The 19,152-nt window shown below is 43.0% G+C and overlaps 1 protein-coding gene across 1 annotated transcript in view; it reads left to right on the top strand.

Moving 5' to 3' along the window:
• Window positions 1–19,152, top strand: part of eys (eyes shut homolog) — a 296,854-nt gene that overhangs the window by 47,635 nt on the left and 230,067 nt on the right. Inside the window, exons 12-15 of the mRNA XM_020046358.3 lie at window positions 23–127; window positions 10,391–10,513; window positions 16,534–16,647; window positions 18,254–18,376. Coding sequence (XP_019901917.3) covers window positions 23–127; window positions 10,391–10,513; window positions 16,534–16,647; window positions 18,254–18,376 — 465 coding nt within the window. The remainder of the gene's footprint in view (window positions 1–22; window positions 128–10,390; window positions 10,514–16,533; window positions 16,648–18,253; window positions 18,377–19,152) is intronic.

The following is a 19,152-nucleotide window of genomic DNA, read 5'->3' as shown; positions in this document are numbered from 1 at the left end:
TTGTTATCTGTCCACAATGCAGGCCAGTGGTGCTCAGAGAATAGTGACGACTGTTGGTCAAGGCCTTGTCTGAATGGAGGTTCCTGTGTGGATCTGCTGAATGGACACATCTGCCACTGCCCTTTTGGTGAGTACTCCAGAGTCTAGTGCCACGCCATAGAAATCAGGCAGCGTAATCTGTACCTTTTCGTTTTTACAGCGAAACATTTGGCCATGACATCGTAGAGATCCTGGAATTGCTTCCCGGGGTTTCATCTATAATTCAAAGAGATCTGTATGATGGCATGAACGCTGGCTTGGTGAAGTGTTATTGAAAGTCATTCAGTGTTTGCTGTACAATTGCACTTCTATGAATTGGCAAGCTGACACTTTACAATGAAGGAGCGACAATTAAAGATAAGATTATGTTTTCCCTTTTCACACCTGGGTGGATTGCTGTTTTCACTCTGCAACTAAACCTCAATAAATGACACCATAAACGAGAATCAGTTGCCTCCAGCCAAGTGAATTCAATTTCCACAATACCTGAGTCCTTGCCATTTTTGGACATTTAAGTCTTCATTTTGGTTTTTGAAAGGTTTGTCCAATTCCACATTTTTGCAGAAGAAATGTGTGAATGGTCCCAAGACCTTTGAGCACTGCGGTAATAGAACGAAGGATTTGACCATGATATGAACGTTGGAAATGGGAAAATTCATGGACTTCGTCAAATATAAATAATGAGATAGAACATTTAAAATAGTATGGTTACAGTTTTAATAATGGCCCTGTGAATAATGAGAAGCTAAGCTGATCGTCCAGCTGGCCCCTCCAACCTGTGCTTCGTACGGGTGTGCCTTGTGGTCGGTACATCTGGTTTCATGTGATGTAAGAAGGAGAATGGAGAAGGTCTCGAGGTTCGCACGTCAGGGATGGGTGACAGAAAGCAGTACACTTCCAAGATGTACATTCTAGGCACTGATGTGATATAACCACAAACAGACCATGTTGTCGGTAAACACTTTTTATATAAAGTGCACCTCAAAGACAGAGCCATCGTTTAATTTGGCCCTACAGGCAATGAGCCCTCCTCCGAACCCCTCAGAACTCATCACGATGATGATAAAACACCGCACTGAGCCACATCATCATAAATTGTCGTTTGAAAATGTGCCACGCTAACTTCCTCTGTCATTCGCTGGAAGTTGAAGTGGAGGGTAAACAGATCCCTGTGTGTCAGTAAAGCCGCCATCATTGCACCGATTTTGATGGCAGATCCGAAGCCCGTGGTGTGTTTAATCTGGTTAGTGTTTTCCCAGGGAATTGAATTAGATAAGTGGCTTGCAATGTTTACTTTAGAGATGGCGCAAATGTAAGAGAAAAAGGGTTACTGCAAGGTTAACCCAATTTTCACAACTATGCTTCACATTTCTATCTCTTTCAGCGTCTCTATCCTGTTGGGCTCCAAATGTACGGTGATAGGCACTCACATTTGGTGGGATTTCCGGGTACAAGGACAAATTGATGTTTTGGTGCACATGTTTTTTCTTTAAAAGGACACTCTAGACTCCGAAAATAACTTCCCCACCTGTGTGCTTGTTTGTTTGTGCGTGTGTCTGTGTGTGAGAGAGCTTAATGGCTGTGTGGTGGTGTCCCACACACACATTACTTTTTCCAAATGTTTCAGCTATTTCTTTGTCATGCGTTGAGGCGTAGTGTCAGCCTGGCAGGGTTGAAACTAGAGGCCAGAATGAAGACCGGCACTGAGAGAAAACATTTGTGCACAGTTCAAAAAGTAAACCCTAAAACCGAGAAAGCCAAGGTGCAAAAAAACATAGGTACATCCACGCTCAAAACATTACAAAATGTGAAAGTGCTAAAAGGAAAAATGTGCCTGGATTTCACCTTACATGCCTTCATCTGTGCTGTATGCTGTTATTGAACATGCACATTCACGAGAAGACGCATACATGTGTCACAGTTGATACAGGAAACAAGGTCTTCATAATCAAATTGCCCGGTGCTGCAATAATGAAGTAATTTTCATTTTATAAGCCTGGAGAGAAAAGAGAAAAGAGCTAACAAATTAGACCAACAGGGAAGAGAGAGCCTTAATAATGTCTCAGCCGACCAAATGAGAAAGGCCAAATGGACCTGAGGACACACTTGAACAGTGTTAAGTTGATGAACTGCATGATGCCACAGATTGCAATTTACACAGGTTTTCTTTTTTGCCGTCTTCCACTGAATGTACATTGGTTTGTGAATGTTGCGTGACGTACTGCTGATGGTGCCTCTCATTCTCCACTCGTAACACATTAATGGTTGCGATGGAAACATGTAGAATGTGATAAGAATCTATCCTGTATAAATGTTCTTTTTAAACTGCCCTTTAATGGTAAGGCATTGATTAAAGAGGAGAAGCGTATGCAAGTGTTTCTTATATGTGTAGGGAAACATATGTCTCCTGTTATTCTAGTGGCCTTTACTGTACATAAATTCAGTGGTGACAAGTGGTGACAGGGGATTTATACATCCTATGTAAAGAGAATTCCATGTCCCTCTTTCGGGAAAGATCTTATGTGTCCTAATGATCGTGTTAACTTAGACAAGTACATACACATCTGCCATATGCCCCAGGACGAGGAGATTCAGCGAGACTGCATTACGCTGGGTAGCTCTGTTTTCCCCCTGAGCTCATAGACACTTGCATTCATTCTTTAACTACAGATATTCACAACTGGGGTCTGCACGCCATGTCTGTGTGGATGAACCATGGCTGTTTCAGCTGCTCCTCATTCCATATGTAGTGGAACATCTTTATTAGGGTCCAGAAGGGGCATGCGTGTATGGAGTAGGGTACAATTTGGGACGCTTTTTATTCAACCACTACGTTCAAGCACCCAATCAAGCACTTGATTTTCACTTTCAGGTTAAGATAAGATTAATATAATGTCAACACATTATGAAGATCATTGCAACTTTCCTGAGCTGTGACATGAATTCCAATGTCCCAGGGTGGCCTCTGCAAATCAGACCGGAGTCTAATTTGTCACAATCACAGATTTATTTAGTGTATTCAAATGCATTGTGTGGGACAAACACTGTTTTGTGAATGACATTGCCAGAGGTTAAGAATTCCTCATCAAATATGGCCTCGTCCCAAATGGCAGGCTACACCCTACATAAAGTAGCTTGTTATTTTTGACCTGCTGTTAAAGGGAATAGGATTCTATTTGAGCTGCGGACTCTTTGTTCCAGGCATATTGATCATTAAGATCAAACCGGTGGTGATGCTATTTGTCTTGATTTGTGTAAGTTGACAGCTGTCTCGTGTTTGGTTTTGCGCGGCCATTATCATCAGGCAGATTCATTTGAATTGATTGTTTTTTCTATATTTCGTGAATGTATCTCGTTGCTATCATCTGTAACACCAGCTGTTGCTCTCTGGAGAAACCATCGTGAGTCATATGCCACCCTGGTCCAGAGAACTGGGTTCAAATGCTATTTGAATTTTTTCAAATAAACGGTTTGCTTTGTCCCCCAGAGGAACCATTCCTTCTACTGAGAGCCAGGTGTCTGTAGGCTGTGGATCATCAAGTTGCAGGAGCCCTGTGTAGAATCCTGCCTCTAAAAAATAACCTGACTCGTCTCCTCTTTGTGTTCCCTCAACGAACAAGACCGATCTTGCATCATATATATATACACCGATCAGCCATAACATTATGACCACTGACAGGTGAAGTGAATAACACTAATCTCATTATTATGGCACCTGTCAGTGGGTGGCATATATTAGGCAGCAAGTGAAAATTCTGTCCGTAAAGTTGATGTGATAGAAGCAGGAAAAATGGACAAGCATAAGGATCTATGTGACTTTGACAAGGGGCCAAATTGTGATGGCTAGACGAATGGGTCAGAGCATCTCCAAAACTGCAGCCCTTGTGGGGTGTTCCTGGTCTGCAGTGGTCAGTACCTATCAAAAGTGGTCCAGGGAAGGAAAAGTGGTGAACCAGCAACAGTGTCATGGCCAAGGTTCACTGATGCACATTGGGAGTGAAGGCTGGCCTATGAGGTCCAATTCAACAGATGAGCTACTGTAGCTCAAATTGCTGAAAGAGTTCATGCTGGTACTGATAGGAAGGTGTCAGAACACACAGTGCATCACAGTTGGTTGCCTATGGGGCAGTCAGGGTGCCCATGCTGACCCCTGTCCACTGCCAAAAGTACCTACATTGGTCAAGTGAGCATCAGAACTGGACCACAGAGAAATTGAAGAAGGTGGCCTGGTATGATGAATCACGATTTATTTTACATCACGAGGATGGCCGGGTGCGTGTGCGTCGCTTATCTGGAGAACACATGGCACCAGGATGCACTATGGGAAGAAGGCAAGCCGGCGGAGGCAGTATGATGCTTTGGGCAATGTTCTGCTGGGAAACCTTGGGTCCTGCCATTCATGTGGATGTCACTTTGACACTTGCATCCTATCTGAGCATTGTTGCAGACCATGTGGACCTTTTCATGGCAGTGGTATTCCCTGATGGCATTGGCCTCTTTCAGCATGATGATGTGCCCTGACACCAAGCAAAAATGGTTCAGAAATGGTTTGAGGAACACAACAACGAGTTCAAGGTGTTGACTTGGCCTCCAAATTCCCCAGATCTCAATCCAATCGAGCATCTGTGGGATTTGCTGGAAAACAGGTCTGATCCATGGAGGCCCCACCTCGCAACTTACAGGACTTAAAGGAAACGTCTTGGCGCCAGATACCACTGCACACCTTCAGAGGTCTAGTGGAGTCCATGCCTCGATGGTTAAGGGCTGTTTTGGCAGCAAAAGGGGGACCTACACAATATTAGGCAGGTGGTCCTAATGTTATGGCTGATCAGTGTTATATACACTGGGGAGAACAAGTATTTGATACACTGCTGATTTTGCAGGTTTTCCTACTTACAAATCATGGTTAACACTGACTGGTATAGTATTAGCTAGTCTAGAGTTGTTTAGGGTTAGAAGGATAGTACTGACTGGTATAGTATTAGCTAGTCTAGAGTTGTTTAGGGTTAGAAGGATAGTACTGACTGGTATAGTATTAGCTAGTCTAGAGTTGTTTAGGGTTAGAAGGATAGTACTGACTGGTATAGTATTAGCTAGTCTAGAGTTGTTTGGGTTGGAAGGATAGTACTGACTGGTATAGTATTAGCTAGTCTAGAGTTGTTTGGGTTGGAAGGATAGTACTGACTGGTATAGTATTAGCTAGTCTGGAGTTGTTTAGGGTTAGAAGGATAATACTGACTGGTATAGTATTAGCTATTATGGAGTTGTTTAGGGTTGGAAGGATAGTACTGACTGGTATAATATTAGCTAGTATGGAGTTGTTTAGGGTTGGAAGGATAGTACTGACTGGTATAGTATTAGCTAGTAATATCAAGTGCAGCTTTCTACTTGTCCTTTTTGCATGTTTTTTTCTGGTAGTAAAAATCTGAAATGTTGACACTTATTAATTAGTAACGTGATTGCATAGAACCTAAAAACAAACACTAGAACAAACACTAGAACCTCCACGGAACGGGTTCGATGCCGAAGCTTTAGCCTGTCTGGAGTTCCGGGTGGAAGGGCTTGGCACTTTTAGTGCCACCAGTTCCATTGGCGAGCATAGTCAGTCATGGCTTTGCATATAATATGAAACATTGTTTAAATCGTCGAACATTATTTTGAACCCAGATGTGCAGACATCGGCTCCGGTTGCTGTCCTCTGACAGTGGGATTCACAGTGAATGTGTATGGAACCTTGCAATTTAATTATTTGTCGAATGAGATTCAACAAAGTACATACAGCATCCAATGTAGCTTGAAATGTTTTTCTCCCGTCTAGGCTCGCTGGTCTCGGGTGGCTTGCTGGTTGATGTTGCTTCGAGTCATTTTTCCTGTACCTCGTCATCACGGCAGAACATCTGCATAGTGTTCTGCATGTCATTGTTCCTCCTCCATTTGCTTGGAAGGAAAAACCTTCTCAGTTTCTCCGATGGCAGCTTAATGATTCCTTAGTTTCAATGCAAATGTTGTGTAGCACATCATCCTGAAGTTGCCATGCGTGGCTTTCCGTTCAGGAGTTGTAGCACAGAGCAGAAAAGACCAGTGCTCAAGAAAAACCCCTACATAAAATTCGAAGCAACTGCCCGATAAAAACCTATATTTTAAAAGTTACATTTCTGCTAAGTCAAACCCAAGTAATGTATTCGATTTTTTTATATTATTTTATTTGTGGCTGAGTCTTTATTTAGAGAAAAAGCTTTTCAAACAGGCCATTTGAAAAATGCTTGAGCTGGCCTATCTGCACTCTGGTGAAAGATGAGCTGGCCAAATGGCAGACGACTCACATTAATAATGTTTATTACCAGTACGCCCCCATTATTCAGTGGCTGGGTATATACGCCCACACCATACCTACACAGAAAAACATACCTTTAAAACATGTGTTGCTTACAAAAATATTGGACAATAAACCATTTTGGTAATTGCAAAACATTTTTCATAAAAATCTGGAAACAACGGACGGTTGTTTTGAATAAAAACACAGCAGATCCTTCTTACGTAGATCTTCAGTCATTTATCCACAACGGTACTCTGGCTTAAGAATCTTCTCTGGTGTTAGTTATTCCTGCTTAAAGTTAAATGAAAATTATCATTTAAATAAATGGTTTATAAATAAAATGAGATTACAGTTTAACGTTTGCTTGTTTAGTACTCAGGGCATCTATTTGCTAGATTCTGTCGAGCAGCATAGTTTGTGGTGCTGTGGCTTGGAGAAGGGAGTAGGTAGTCCCATTTGGAGATGACAGCAGGCATCCCAAATCCCAGCCTATTTCCTATATTCCCGGGGCCACAGGAGATCCACTTGGCTCTGGTCAAAGTAAGACACTGGGGGAATATGGTAGCGTTTGGAACGCACGTTAGTGTGACAGTCCTTCATGCAACATTAACCTTCAAGTGAAATGCATGCACAATTGGTTATTAAACACTTCTGAAACACTTTGTTGGAGGCAATAGCTGTCTGTTTGCAACCCGCGGTAATACATATGTATGATGCTCAGAGTGGCGTTGAACTGAAGGACATCTATTGAACGTTGAATATAATGTATTTTACAATGTTCCCATTTATTTGGTTGTCCATGAAAATGGGTCACAGTACGTCGACATGGGTCCTTCCTGTGTGCCTCAAGTCCCGAGAGTTTTGGCGAACGCCGCTGTCTACGTGCCATCAACGCTGGTTATCGCTGTACGGGAAAGGGGGGGGGGGTATTCTTTCAGATTTGCGCCTGGCGTCCAACAGTCGACGTCTACCTTTGACCCCGACCCCTTTAGATTGGACCGGAGAAGTAGAGGCGTGAGACTTGAGGCGTGGGTGCTACACACCACCCCCATCTTCCTCTGACTCGCCTAGGCGTTGAGGTTGATGGACCGCCACACCCAGCGTTGAGGCAGCCTGTCGAGATGTTATCGGCGCGGTGTGAGAGAAAGCTTGCCAGCGTTTTTTCGCCTTATTTCTTGTGTATCTTTGACCTAAAATGTGATCAGGTCTTCATCTAATGCCCCCCTTTTTTTTTTTTGCACAGGATTTGTTTTACCCGTAGCGTGGTCTGGGCACAAATCGCCACATCAGTCATTTTATTCCCATCCGATTCTGCCACATCATTCGCTTTTCCTTGAGCTTCCTGTGTTTCCGTGTCCATCTCTCATGACACTTGTCCTGTACGAATTGGTATTCTTGTGTTTGGAGGGACATGGCAGGATTGGGCGGGTTCGATTCACGTTTTGAGTAAAAACAAATTAACTGAATATTAGATTCTATATTATGTGCCAATTATTTCGACATCAACAGCAAATGCATCAGTATAAATAAAATACTGTAACAATTTAATGAAGCCCTTGCTGTTAATAGATAGCAAACAGCATTCCAACTTAGCTAATGAGCAAATGAAAAGTTCAGTCCATAGCCTAAAAATATCTCCCAGCACGCTGTTCATCTCCCTTTAGACATTAAAGTTGTCTAGTGCAGATTGCAAATAAAATAATAATCTCACTTCCTCAATCCAGATTTTATGGTCAAAGGGCGGTGGGGTTGTTTGACAGAAACGTTTCCATCTGAGGCATCCGTTAAAAAGACTTGACATTCTGGGGAAAGAATGACAGAAACTACATTTTCCAATGGAGGGTTTTGGTCATGACTGATTTGTACAGCTTGTCTGCTTTCTGTCTGGAAAACGTAGGTCCCACTCACAGATAAAGTGAGCCTGATTAAACAAACGATAAATTATAGTTTTTAAGTTCTATTTTGAGCAAATTATTCCAAAATCTAATTTCTGTATAGAAAATGTTTGCAATACTGATTCATCAGCTTAATAATGTGAATAAAAGTAATATTTTTTGTTTAATATTTGGTCCTGTAGTCTTTTCATGCAATGAAAACGTCAAACTTGTAACTCCACAAACTTGTGAAATGCATTGTTGTTTTTGTGGGGGTGAGGGTTGTATTTCTGGTTAAATTGCTGTCATTTTCATTTTGAGTAAGAATAGATGTTCAAGAGTGCTTCTACATTCAAGTGGATGATGAATAGATTAGATTACCCCTTCTTGGATCAGGTGATTATTGATTTAAAAAAATTACCAAAAATTGATTTAAAAAAAATACCAAAAATGGTCGCCCCTGCGTGCCACTACAAAGGCCAAACTGACTGTATTTCCCATCAGCCCTGGGCATGCCTGCCCACTGTCTGTCATCGTGTGCTACAGCACTCTGCCTATCAGGAGACATTCAAATGTGTTCACTACATGGTAGGAATGCGTATTTCAAGGGCCAAAGAAGGTAATACATTATACAGCATATGTTGGCGTTCTTCCATTAATTAAGCAAACAGATTTATAAAATTACCCACACTGCATATGGGCTTTACCAGTGTTTTCATCGTGTTGGTCTCTTACCTGACTGAGATTTACTATAGCCACACGCATTAAATAAAAGGTTTAATAGATGCCTTGTTTAATGATAATAAAAATAGATAGAAATCACATCACTGATAATATTATCAGCCTTCCAGTGCTGCTCTAACTCATGGTCTTTTTTTCCTATGCAAATCCAATCAAGCCTGTTGAGTGCGACCATGCTGTGACACTGCGAGATGCTGTTGACTCGATAGCTGCTGATATTGATTATTTTATGCCCAGGAAACATGTCAGCCTGCAGTCAGTATCTTCATGTCAGAATAGGTGGCTCTGGTCAATCCGTGATTTGTTTTCCAATTAGGCGGCATCTTTATCTCAGGGAGAGGCCATTCTTTTGCCAGGAGTGATCTCACGCGTCCCAAATCACTCTCCGTCCCCCGGCGTAGTGCGCTAGCGCCAAGCGGTCTCCGGGGAAAGAAGTCCGGGCCGTTACACAGGGAAGAGGGCACCGTTCGGGACGCTGGCGTGGTAAATGAGGTCCATTCCGGCATTCATTAAGGTCATATTCTGTTCCATTATGAGACGTGATGTATCGGCCAGGCCTATTTACTGCCGCTATTGACCAGGTATCAGTTACACACGACGGCCGGGGATTTATTTACAACAGAAGGTATCGATGCGGCTTCATCTATCAGTGCCGTTTGGACGCTGCATCTGCTGCATGTGACAAATGTCATATGGATCCGTAGAGGCAGGCAGGACTGATGTTTATGTCGGTGATTCACTCACACACACACACACACACACACACACACAGACACGCACATTATTATCAAACGTGGAAAAACACACACTTTCTCTTTCTTTCTTTCTTTCTCGCTTGCTCTCTCTCTATTAGCACACACGGACAAAAACACACACACACACGCAGACACACGGACTCACACACACACCCCATTAGCGTGCTGGCCAGCAGGTTTTACTGCCAGAGAACAGAATCAATGCTTTACATAAATCCTCTGGAGAAAAGGTGTCTTTCTCCTAATAAAACATAACGGCCGAAAAATGTGTTTGGCATTCCAAAAATGTGTATTTTATAGTCATTTTGTAAATGAATCAGATTTATGGTGGCTTGGCGCCATGGAGCCTTTCAAAATTGTCCACGTTTGTTTGAGTCTGTCTTCTCTTTATTGCTTCTCATGCTGTTGCCAGCTCAGTTGTGGCATTTTTAAGAAAATGGTTGCAAAGTGAAAATATCAGGAGCAGTGTTTTGACACAGCTGTTGTGCACAGACAAAACCGTGCCCTGGTATTTTTATGGATCCCATTGCTGAAGGGGTGTTTTTTTATGTCAGTTCTATCCTGTAGCAAACTAGTTTTTTCGGGGCTCGAAGGAAAAGGCATTGTCTTACAAACTCTGTGGACTCAAATGAAGTATTTTAAATGTGCCTGTGTGTGTTTTTCAGGGTTTGAAGGGGAACACTGCTCTGTGGATTTGGACCTCTGCACATTAGCATTGTGCCAAGAACATACAGTGAACTGTACTGAGACTGACAACGGGCAGAACGTCTTGTGTGTTTGTGAAAAAGGTATGTTCCCCCCGCTGAAACTGAAATATTGTCTTTCAAACGCAGGCATAGCATGTTTTGGGGAATACATTGCTGCTGATGAAACATGACATTTAATTTTTTTTATACAATCCATGGAATTGTTCTCCTCATCGATATGAACCGTCGTCTTCCATCTTGCTTGCTTAGTTCATTTCAAAATGGCAATATACATACTAGATATCATCAGACTGTTTCCTGTCTTCATCATCATTTTCATCATCCAGCTCTTTTTCTAAACGAGGGAACAATACGAATAGAATGTCAAGAATAGATTGTGTCTCCAGCGGGGTATCTGTTTCAATCTATATAGTCTCCACAGAGAGGCCCGGGTCCCTAGAGAAGACGATTGATTGTAAAATCCGACACAGGGCGAGCGCAGATTAAATTGGCTGGGATTCAGAGAAGACAACCTGTTATTACCTCGGGGATGAGCATAGAAGTAGAATCATAGAATCATTACAATAAATTAATATAATATCATCATTCAATTTCTATGGCTATGAGTCTTCTCTTCTGATTGTCTGTGTAGTGTCTTATACTGTGTGATGTTCTACTGAGGTTGTTGATGCCTGGGAAATTTCTATTATGATATTTGCATATCATTGGATGTTGCCTTTTTATTATATATTTATTACAATTGCCTAAATTGCCAAAAATTGCCTAAATTACACCCCCACTGCCAAATTACCTGTGGTATTAGGATAGGCTGACCGTTGAAAGGAAATTTCACCAAGCCACTGGGGTGTTTTATAAGTTTTACTAGATAATTATAGATCTTTGTAAAATTTTGTTTCCACTCTTGATGTTGGACTTCTTAAAACAGTGTCCGTATTAGTTCTCACAGATTCTCAGGAGCTTGCCAGCTAGCTGGTCTTTTTTGAGATTGAGAATCAATGACTACTTCTGATGACTGAAAATCACCATGCAATCGCTATAAATTCTAAAGTGAAATGCAGAGACGCTCGTATTTGCGTTGCATGAGTGGCATGAGTTACCTATCAGAAAGAAACTGCACAAATGTGGCCTACATGGGAGGTCAGAAAGTAGACAATGCCTTTGCTTTCAAAAAATGATATGAAGACAAAAATTACGTTTACCAGACAACACCTGGGTAAAGACCAAAACTATTGGAGCGATGTGCTCTGGAGAGATGAGTCAGAGTTGAGTTGTTTTACATCATTCTTCAAAAACGAAATCTTCGCTTTGAACAGAAGAACCTCATACCAGCCGTAAAGCATGGACGCGGTGGCATTATGGTTTGGGGCTGCTTTGCTGCCTCAGGGCCTGGTCATCTTGCCATGTGTGAACCTTGAATTCCATATTGTACCAGGCATTTCTTGTGGAGAATGTGAGGCCATCTGTCAAAAGCTGAAGCTGATCCAAACATCAATCTTGCAACAGAACAGTAACCCAAAACACACAAGCAAAGCTACAACCGAAAAGATTATAAATAAGAAATGGAGGGTTATAGAACGGCCAGATCTCAGTCCTATCGAAATGCTGTGGACAGACTTGAAGCAGGCCACGCCTGCAAGAAACATCTCAAACATGACACACAAGTACTGTAAAGAAGAGTGGGCAAAAATTCCTCCCTGTCAATGTAAGAGACTGATAGAGCAAGAAAGTAATTTTGGCCAAAATGGCCAACACCAGCAATGAAAGCTAGGGTTTACTTTCTATTCCTGCGCCATGGAATTGCATTTCTGCAGATTTATTATTAATAAATGATTGCACAGAATTATCTTTCAGTGTAATTTCTTTAATTAGGGTTAGGGTTTATCTGTCAATAGTGTTCAAGATTACAGAACCCACGAGGAGATCTTTGCACTGTTCTTACACTGAACGTCGATTGTGTCTCCAGTCATGCATGCACTATTTATCAGACTGTAACCTGAGACAAAAACATTTACATGTCAAAACTCCCCATCACCCTCCACCCATGTGTCCAACCAAAACACCTTCCTCTAAAATGAAAAACATCATCTCCAACTGAGTGATTATCCCCTGGACGCTTATGGGACCATATCAATAACCAACAACTTCATTGCTCCCCTGGCACTTATGCTTGATGTGGTATTCAGAGTGAACGATCATGAGTGATTTCTTATGTAAATGAAAGAGCTTCCTCCCGGTGAGCTCTGTCCTCTTGTGGTACTCCCCCCACCCCCCCCCCCCAGCTTTGGCCGCACTTCTCAAGGGCAAATTACGAGTTGCAGCGGACAGCCTGCACATAAATGTTTTAGACTGGCAGGGCTTATCTACTGCCTTAATGCTGCACCTGCCAAGATAACTTTACGGAAATATGTGTCACAAACACAGACCCGCGCGTGTGCACTGACAACACACAAGCATTCTCACACACACACACACACACACACACACACACACACACACACACACACACACACAAGCATTCTCTCACACACACACACACACACACACACACATACATGCATTCTCTCACACACACACACACACATTCTCTCTCACACACACACACACACGCATTTTCACACACATTCTCTCTCACACACACACACACGCATTTTCACACACACACACACACACACACACACACACACACACACACACACACACACAACACTCACTCACACACACACTCTCTCACACAAGCACCTGTACCTCCTGGTCTATCTCATTCCAAAGTGCCCTTGCTGTGTATTCATACAGTCAATTATATTTTACAAGCTAAAAGCATGGTTTCTGTGCTGGCAGATCCAGTAGCTGTCGAAAAAGCTTTGCTAAACCTAAGACACTGGACGGGTCCCAAATGGCTCCGTTACCTAAATAGGACACTTCTTTTGACCAGCGCCCTTTTGACCCTGCACAAAGGTAGTGCATGAAATGGGGACATTTTGATTCTGTCTTCACAACCCTGGGGACTCGGTAATGAACGATAGTGAGCGACGTTCACAACGTGACAGACTCACTTGGCTTTAAGATTTCAATAGTCCATCCGTTCCTCATCACGGTGCATAGGGTGTGTCCCAAATCCCACCCTATTCCCACGCAAAAAGCCCCTACTTTTGCCCGAGGCCCGGGAATGAAGGGAATAGGGAGGGATTTGGGACGCACGCCGTGTGAAAACACAAGTGCCCACCGACTAGAGATGAAGACAATCAAAGGCACATTATGAAAAGTATTGAGTAAAAACATTATTTAGAAATGACCTGAGCATTACAATAGTGTGGGTTGGAATAGCCTGACGTGTGCTTTGTCTGTGTGTGTGTGTGTTTTCTTAGACCTCTGTCACAGCTACGTCCAGTCATTTAATTGGCAATTATGTAATTGTCTACCATGGAAACATGCAGGCTGTTAAGCACAGCCAAATTCTATTTTTTTTTCTTCATCCAACCATTGCGTGACCAGCACCTGAATAAACTGTTAAAGGGCCGATGCAGTTAAACAAATGTTTTTTACATGATACGTCCTCACTTTGGGGTTGAACTAACACTCGGAGGGTGCCCTTTAGCTCGGGGCGTTGCTGTTCAGCAGTCAGTCGGAGAAGGCGGTGCATTGACTTTATCTGGACAATATTGCGACAGTGTTCATGGTCTGTTTCCAAGACTCCCCAGACAACCAAGAGCCTGGGTACATTGTGACTACGTGCTGCACCCGGGTTCATGTGGTATTTGTTTTCTTTTTAAACACAGTAGAATCACACCATCAAAGAACTGGAAAGTAGTAGTCTTAGAACCAGGTTACCAACGACAGGGTTTGGGAAGTCATTTATTCTTTATTTCGATTTTGAAAGGAACCCCGGCCGGTGTAAAATAAACTACAGAGCTGGGGTAACAGGTTGCACCTCCGTTCTGATTTTCCCCTGATGACCAAATACTTGTGGTTTCTGCCGACTGAGCTGAAGGTTGATCCCCGGAGGTGCTTGTTGTGGTGCAGCGTTTTGATCGGAGGACCCTCCACTTTGCCTGTCAGACACTGGGCCAGACACCTCACTCCCAGTGCGGTCTTTCTCTCAATCTCTTTCACCCCTTCTTTTTGTCTCTCTCTCTCTCTCTCTCTCTGTCTCTCAGCACTCTCTCAGTCCTCTCTCTCTTTCCCTCTCTCTGTCTGACTCTCTCTATATTTAGGTCTTTCATTCTCTTTTTCTGTCGTTCCTCTTTTTCTTCTTCTGGATGCTATTGAACAAGTCAGGGAGGTGTAGATGTGTGTGTATGTTCCCTTTGAAGGAAGAAGGTAAGGATCGCCTGTAATCGCCACCAACACAGGATGTGGACTGTTTAATGTAATATATTGCAGATACATGTTCCAGACATCCACTAACTACCCGTTATTAACCAGGAGTGTGTGTCTTCAGCCGGTTGGAAGAGGGGTTTTGGGTTGTGTGGTTCGCTTCGCAGCAATCAGCTCCTGCTTTCCCGACAGTGAGTGCTTTAATGATGCATACTTCCTGCGACGGCTAACATTTTTGGCGTGCATTTCTCAAAACCCTGCGCAAGACATCGCTCTCTAAGTACGTCATCAGACGATGGGTCCATACTAACTGGATTGACGGAAACACTGTTCTGGGATCCTCTTTCTCAATTCTCAATTACACTCTCACCCTAATGTACTTATTCTCCAGTACTGAGATATATTCTAACTGCAAACGTTGAAGCGGTTTGTTCTAATGCCCAACCGATAATACTGATAAATATGCTTTCATGTACTGGTCCTAAACTGGGTCTTTGGAACCGGAGTACTGTACAGGTCTCTTCTAGACATCTAATCAGGGACCGATATCGACCTGAGACACAGAGTTAATGCAGTGTAACTACCAGGTAGAATGGAAAGCCATCATTACCCAGGCTGAGTTTGGAGAACACCTGCTGTATTCAAGATCCGGCACATATATACGGAATACATCATCATTTATGTTGATGTACATTTACAGGCATGAATTATTGGCTATAGGCTTATGCAGTCTATATGCTGTTGTAAATGTCGACACATTTGAAACATGTTTCTGTCCTTCGCTTGTGAAGTCAATGGAGCGCACAGGGAGAAATACATGCATGTATTAATGTGGCTCAGTGTTTGGCAGGATATTCTCTGTATCAAGTGACACCGAATGCTAAAACCACAACGAAATGTGGTTCTATGACTGCCTTGTGCAGTGACTGAAGAAAGGGGTGATCGGATCAATGAGTCCCTGTGACAGGGAAGATTCCCCGGAGAGGCCCGACCAGGTCGCATTTTAATTTCCACACATCGTATTGAATTGTAATCCAACAAAAATTGGGACAATTTTTTTTGGATGTCATTCCATTTGTACTCTTCTGTCATTTCTATGCGATAACTGCTAGACAAAACCGAAAACCAACACATATACCAGACATGGCATGTCAAATGAAATGAAGAGGCTGGACTTTAGGCTGGAGCCCTCAGGAAGCCTTTTTCCCAGGGAGAAAAGGCAGTGTTACAGTAGATTCCAGAATTCTTGGTAACAGGCCCTGTTCCAATCCGGGAAAAGAAAATCAACATCTTGTTAGTCTCATTATACAAAATCTCCATCAGTCCCGTCCAATTCCTGTCCTCTCTTTGTAATCAAGCTCAATGCGTCTAGCAGAGATGAATTGTGTGTGTGAGAAACACACACTCTCTCTCTCTCTCTCTCTCTCTCTCTCACACTCACACACACACATGTGCAAGCAGTTACACACACAAGGGTGCACACTATAACACGCATGAGTGCCCACACACACACATACACACGCTGGATCAATGACATCTTTGTAAAGCAGCTTCAGAGCGGGAAACAAAGTCAGACAAATCCTAATTGGCTGATGGATAAAACCAACTAAAGGGATTCCGGTAATGAGTGTGTGTGTTAGTGTTTGTGTGTGTTTGTGTGTGTTTGCCTCCGTAACTTTTCAGTGCAAAAAATTATAAACAAATGTCCTGAGAAATTTGGTTTTAAATGCAAAATAAAGTAAGGAAAACTAATGTGCGTACCTCTGTTGTTTGTGTTTGTCGCTCAGGCTTCGGCGGGCCGTTCTGCGAGGAGAATCTGAACGACTGCCAGTCCATGCCATGCCAGAACGGCGCTGTGTGTGTGGACGGTATTGACCTGTATTACTGCTTCTGTCCTGCCGGTAGGTCCCGGGCTTGCTGCCCCGATCTCCATCAGTCCCAAGCTGTTCCCCCGTATTGAAGGCAGTTTGAATGCCATTGATTAAATCGTTCTCTACTTGAAATATCAGTGAAAGGTGGATGTGGAGGCATACCCGGGAGTGCAGCAGTCTAAGATGCTTTTTCATGTGACCAAGCTGTCCACCACTGTCTAGGCTTGATCGCTGATGGTGCTGTTAGATGAAAAATCTTCCTAAGCGCATTCTCACAGGCATTATCCCGCGTGGCATCCTGATTGAAATATCAGCGATTAAGATAAAAAAGCTGACTGACTTCGTGCCAGTACTTAGAAAGAAGCTTGCTGTGTTCTTCAAATATTGGTAGTTGTTGCAATGATACTGGACCATAGATGACATTGGATAAGACAAAGGGCAGTCAAAGATTTTTTTAATAAATAAAATTATAAAAACAGAGACAAAAAATAAATACATTTGTGCCCTGTGATCCCTGTGTTGTCTCTTCCAAGGCCATAAATTAATTAAGCACTTAATTAGTGCCTAGAAAAATCAGCACATGCATTATGACCGAAGCACCCATAAAACCGCTGCCGGGCGGTAAATAAAAGAACAATAAAAGCTCACCTGATTATCACCCAAACGTCTTCAGTTTGTTAACTTTGAGTCCCCGCCGCCAAGACGCCAGTCTGAAAAGAAGAGGAGAGAAAAAAAATAGATAAAAGGTTAATGCCACGAGGTGGAGGAGAGCGAGCCGTAGATCTCAACTAGCCACACTCCCAATTTTCTGACATTTTATGCTCTCATAAGCGTATTCCACAGCATGGTCACGCTGCAAAATGACTGTCATTAGCGCTGTCACAGGCTGTGGCTCCAGAGGCGCCCATGACTAATGCCGGCCTATCAGCTCCATCGATGCCGGCCGCATTCTCATCATTCCTCGCGACTGACCAGAACCGCCTTCCAAACCGCGCCCTGGCCCCCTAACCCGCATGGGGTGCCCTCCTGTCCCGCTGTAACCCCTACGGGTCTCCTGTCGAAAGCGGGGGGCCGCGAGTGCGTTGTTTGGGACGCGGAACCAATTTCCACCTCTCTGCGTGTCATAAAATCGGACGATTATCCTGTGTCCATTAATAATGCATAATAGTTCTCGTCCGCAATCAAGGTTTAATCAGGGGTATGTCTCACAGGTAGGATGTCAGCGCCGCGGCGAAATAAATGATTGTCAGAACTGTCGCGGATTGCTCCGCGTCCCCCTTCTCTTCGCACTCCTAACTTAATGGCAGAAAGGCCCATGAGCGATTTATGACGGGAAGCGGGCGTTTGAGTCTGAGGATTGTTTTATGATGTCATCGAGATAGAATACAGATTTTTATAAACATGAGTGAACCGAAATTATCTTAATGAGAAACTTTAGGCGGAGACAAATATAAAACAAACGACAGGAAAAATAATCGAAATCACACCGGACGTTGTTGTACGTTTCCCAGGCCTGCTGGTTCTGGATGGCTTCATCTCTTACTTTGCCTTATAGTTTTATTTTCGACGTGGGTTTGAAAAGTGTGATGTTCTGTATGTTGCCAGTTCTGCGTGTTACATGTGACCATGCCGATAGGTTTCGAGGGGAAGAACTGCCAAGTCAACTATGATGAATGTGACTATGGATTCTGCTCCAACAATTCCACATGTATTGACCTAGTTGCTGACTACGAATGTGTCTGCCCAGTGGGATTTGCCGGTAAGAGAATAATGTTGTTATCCTTATTTTAAGTCATTATTGATTTATGTCTGGGGGGGAAAAAAAAACTGGCCTTCATGCTCAGACAAATGTCTTGTTCATGTTTGTGTGTGTTCATGTTTGTGGGGTACAAAGTAATTCGCCACACACCAACGTATCAACCCGTTAATGGTTCTGTAACTGTTAAATGTGGAGGCCTGTGGATTTTACGATTTGTCACTTTAAGCTTTTTGCTAATTTAGGGACTCAGGAGCAGCTTTACTTGAAGAGCACAGAGGGGTTTTAAAGATCAGACATGGATTCAAATACTATTTGAAATCCTTTCGCACACTTTGTTTGATTGAGCGTTCCTCGCTTAATGAACCAGTAGTCCAACAGTGTTTACTGTAGCCCACTGGGAGTGCCAGCATCATCAAAAACATTCCTGAACCCAGGTTTGTTAGATATATCTTTATTCCTGCTCCCGACAGCGAGACTACAGAGTAAAGGGCCTCAAACTGAGATGTTAATACTCTTACAATCCTTTGTGGAGTACGGATTATGTCTGACTGACAGATACAAGACCCCAACACTTAAACATAATACATACTTATTCTGCATAAGATCCTTACATTGAGCTTCATTTGATATGAACCTGTAGACAGCACAGGGGGGGGACGTTCTCACAGAGATTCAGACAGGTAACTACACACTTCTGGATTTGGTCCTCTACCTTCAACTGTGTTTTGAATAAAACAAGATACACAGTGATTTTGTCTCTTCTTTCCCTGACGTGA

This window comes from Esox lucius, chromosome 5 (genome assembly GCF_011004845.1).
Source record: "Esox lucius isolate fEsoLuc1 chromosome 5, fEsoLuc1.pri, whole genome shotgun sequence".
NCBI lineage: Eukaryota > Metazoa > Chordata > Actinopteri > Esociformes > Esocidae > Esox > Esox lucius.
The sequence above is the reverse complement of the archived record's forward strand: the minus strand, read 5'-3'. Positions and strand labels throughout refer to the sequence as shown.